The sequence below is a fragment of the Zingiber officinale genome, chromosome 5A (assembly GCF_018446385.1).
Source record: "Zingiber officinale cultivar Zhangliang chromosome 5A, Zo_v1.1, whole genome shotgun sequence".
Taxonomy (NCBI): Eukaryota; Viridiplantae; Streptophyta; class Magnoliopsida; order Zingiberales; family Zingiberaceae; genus Zingiber; species Zingiber officinale.
In genome coordinates, this window is record NC_055994.1 from 81,571,660 (window position 1) to 81,575,086 (window position 3,427).

The 3,427-nt window shown below is 36.1% G+C and overlaps 1 protein-coding gene across 3 annotated transcripts; it reads right to left on the reverse strand.

The window, feature by feature from the left end:
- Nucleotides 1-1,680: 1,680 nt before the first annotated feature.
- Nucleotides 1,681-3,019, reverse strand: LOC121982945 (NEP1-interacting protein-like 1). Of its 3 annotated transcripts, none has more exons than XM_042535942.1 (5): nucleotides 2,810-3,019; nucleotides 2,540-2,718; nucleotides 2,378-2,461; nucleotides 2,132-2,302; nucleotides 1,681-2,042 (listed from the first exon to the last, which is right to left on the reverse strand). In XM_042535942.1, the coding sequence occupies exons 1-5, from the start codon at nucleotides 2,976-2,978 to the stop codon at nucleotides 1,920-1,922; spliced, it is 726 nt and encodes a 241-aa protein (XP_042391876.1). In that variant the 5' UTR covers nucleotides 2,979-3,019; the 3' UTR covers nucleotides 1,681-1,919. The 3 variants fall into 3 exon arrangements, with proteins under 3 accessions (XP_042391876.1, XP_042391875.1, XP_042391877.1); XM_042535941.1 differs by having other exon boundaries at nucleotides 2,378-2,464; nucleotides 2,810-3,016; XM_042535943.1 differs by having other exon boundaries at nucleotides 1,923-2,051; nucleotides 2,378-2,464.
- Between the last annotated feature and the right edge of the window lie 408 nt (nucleotides 3,020-3,427).

Sequence of the window (3,427 nt, forward strand, 5' to 3'; positions counted from 1 at the left end):
GATTAAATTAAAGCACCTCTACTAATTTTTTTAAAAAAAAATAAAAAAAAAAGGATGGAGGAGTCTGTATTAATTTTCAAAATTTAAATTTTAAATGGAATACATATTTTAAAGTTGATTTTTAAATGCATATTAATTATATTCTAAATTTACTAATAAATAAATAAGAAGAAATTTAAATATTTAAATTATTATAAAATAAAATTTATTACTTGAGTGAGTGAAAAACTCCAACTATTTGTTAGAAAATTAGTTTTTTTTAATGAAGCAGTTAAATAGGACATAATGACTATTATGAAAGGTTAATCCTATTCAATTATCTAAAAAAGGACATGAGCACTAAAAATGACAGTATGAATAACTGTTAATTCTAATCTACTTTAATTAAAATTAAACATAATTAATAACTACTAGATTTAATATAAAAGTCATTCAACAATAAATATTATTGAATTGTTAATAATGATATCGAAAAGAGTATGTTTAGATCCAATAATAATAAAATTAGTAGCCATTTTTTGGTAGGCCCAAGTTTGTGCACTTGATGGCCTTAACTCATTAGGCCTTCGGCCCGGCTCACCTAGACACCTAACCAATTTCATTTATTTATTTAGATTAGATTATTTATATTTTCATTATCACTTTTGTTTTTAAAAAATAAACATTAAAAATATAAAAATATTTTTCTAAAGAATAAAGGAAGTCTAAATATAAACTTTATTGATATATCTCGCTTGGCTTGCTATCGATATGAATGAACTCTAAAGGCTTACTTGGGTGGATAAAAATCCACCCATTTGACTAATTTGGGTTGGACCACGATAGCTTTAGTTGATCTAATCAATTAAATGCGCTCAAATAGCATGTTATTGCATCCTAGGGACCATTATTTCCATCTATTTTTATATTTATTTATTTATTTATTTTTTGATGTCTCTATCTCTAAACTACTCTTATTGTTGTCATTGTTCTTGTTTCTTTTCGTTGGAACGAAGACTCATATAGTGACGCCGCAAGCTCATGTGGATAATGGCATGAGCTTAGGTAGGCAAAAGACGTGCTTGAGCAAGTGGCAATGACCATGCTCTCGATCGGGCGTGCCATGAGAGACGAGCGATGAGCAACAAGCTAGAACCACGAGCTCGAGCAAGCGACAACAACTAGTTTGGGCAAGCAATGAGAGCAAGCTTGAGAGTGCTATATATGACAAACAAGGATCGACTAGTGAGAATCATAACTAAACAAGGAGAAGACAAGGGGTAATTTGGAAATAAAGGGCAGTGTTATTCTAATAAGAAATTAGAAATGAACATCTATCTATTCACCATTTGATGATTAAAATACAATTATAATAATAACAAAGCAACATAAATACAATAACAATGACAAATAAGTGATTTTAAAATGGATGATTTTGAGAAGATTGATAATTTTTTTAATAATCTAAGTGCCTGAACTTTATTCGATTAATATAGAAAATCTTCCTCAACTCATCTATTAATTAAATTTAAAACATAATTTGAATTTTGATTTTCTTATTATTTTTCTATTAATGTACCACACCCATGGGGTAGATATTGATATCTCTCGTTTCTTCCAAATCTAAGTTGATTGTTGTACTAAACCAACTCATTTGCAATTTGATACGAAGAAATTAAAACTAATTGAACAAGTCATGGATTTGAATCGCTAAAATAATTTCTTGCAATGTAAAATAAGATCTCGTATAGTAGATCAGGAGTTTCGTACACTTAATTATTATTTTTTTCTCTTTAGCTAAACTACCCATTTTCCATAAAAAAATATAGACAATTCCAAATAGCAAAACCTGCAGAATACAATGCTATTTAATCGGGAGCTGGCGATACTGAACTGTGTAGGATGAATGTTATAGCTCCAATAGCGACGAGCTTTTCAGACTAGACATCCCTTCTGCACAGGGGACAGGATCCATGCCTGATGAGCCAACTATCAATGCATGACAGATGAAACACATGGCAACAATCAGGCAACCTCCTCACCATTTCCCCCAATTGCAGCTCCTAAACAAACTAACAAGTTACTGCCAATGATTCCAAATCACAGTGGTTCAATCGAAAGAAGAAGAAGAAGAAGAAGAAGACGACTGTACCTGCAGACACACTGAGCAGCTTGTCTTCTCCCCTGATGCATCAAGCTCGTCTCTTGCAGTGACTTTGGACTTTGGCAGCTTCTCGACTTCATCAACGGACAAGCCCTTGGCGTTGGCACCGGCATCATAAAGATCAAGAGTTTCCATGAAAGGCAGACCGAGTGCATTCATCTGCGAGAGGGACGACAGACAAGATCTGAGAGATTTCGAGTAATCGGGCATCGAATTATTTATCGGATAAAAAACCTGACTCTGGACTGCACTCTGCACTGCTGGCCCAACCTTCTCCCTGACCAGTCGTCCATTGAATAGGCTAGAGATTATGTCGAGCTGCTGCAAGACGATCAAAGTGATGACTGATCGAAACGAGGACAGGAAGTAGTGTTCAGCGAGTGTCGGCAGAATTACCAGGTAGAGAAGGCTCCAAATGCCAGAATCCCTGGAGTTCCATAGATCGAGAGACGAATCGATGACTTCGATGGAGAAGACGGCGCCGGAAATGGCTCCGACTCCGGATCCTCTGAGGAAACCACTCTCAGTGGCAAGGCCTATGAGAGCGCCGGTGACGGCTCCTACCAGTGAACCAACTACTCAAACAACAACAACAACAGAAATTTAGACTAGAATTTACAAAACCAAGTCAGACAATAACAGATGAGGATAGCAACGAGTGCTGACCGATTGCGAAGATGCAAGTGAAAACCACAGAGAACACTCTAGCAAACAGCTCTGAGGCCATGCATCTGAATCCAAAACTCTCTCTTCCCTCTGATGAAGAAGAAGAAGAAGAAGAAGGAGAAGAAGAGAGGGACGCCATGAGGTGGTGAGGGTAGTAGGAAGGTGACATATAGTCACAGGGATGATGCTTCAGTTCAGTTCCAAGTTCTCATGCTCTCGCATCATTTCTTTGAGAAATTTTTTATTTTTGTTTTTGTTTTTGTTTTTGTTGGAAAGGACTATCTTGTTGGAGAGCGAGTGATTGAAGCTATGGACACAAATATCTATCAAAAAGAAGTAATTTTTTTTGGGAGGCATGGCCCCAATTCTGACCCATGCAGGGTCAGCAGTTCTTATCAGGAAGGACTGTGCTGGAGATGAACTGAAGACTAATAAATGAGGACAGCTCAAGCGAAGTGAAAGGAAAATCGGATCGGAGATGGTTCAGGGGTAGTATGTGGTTCACTCATCCAAAGAATGGATCGATTCAAGAAATGACATTTAAATTGAGGAAAGTTTCAGTTCGTGGTTTGTCCTCTCAATTTCGCCCATCAACTAGTTACATTTATTTCCTACTAT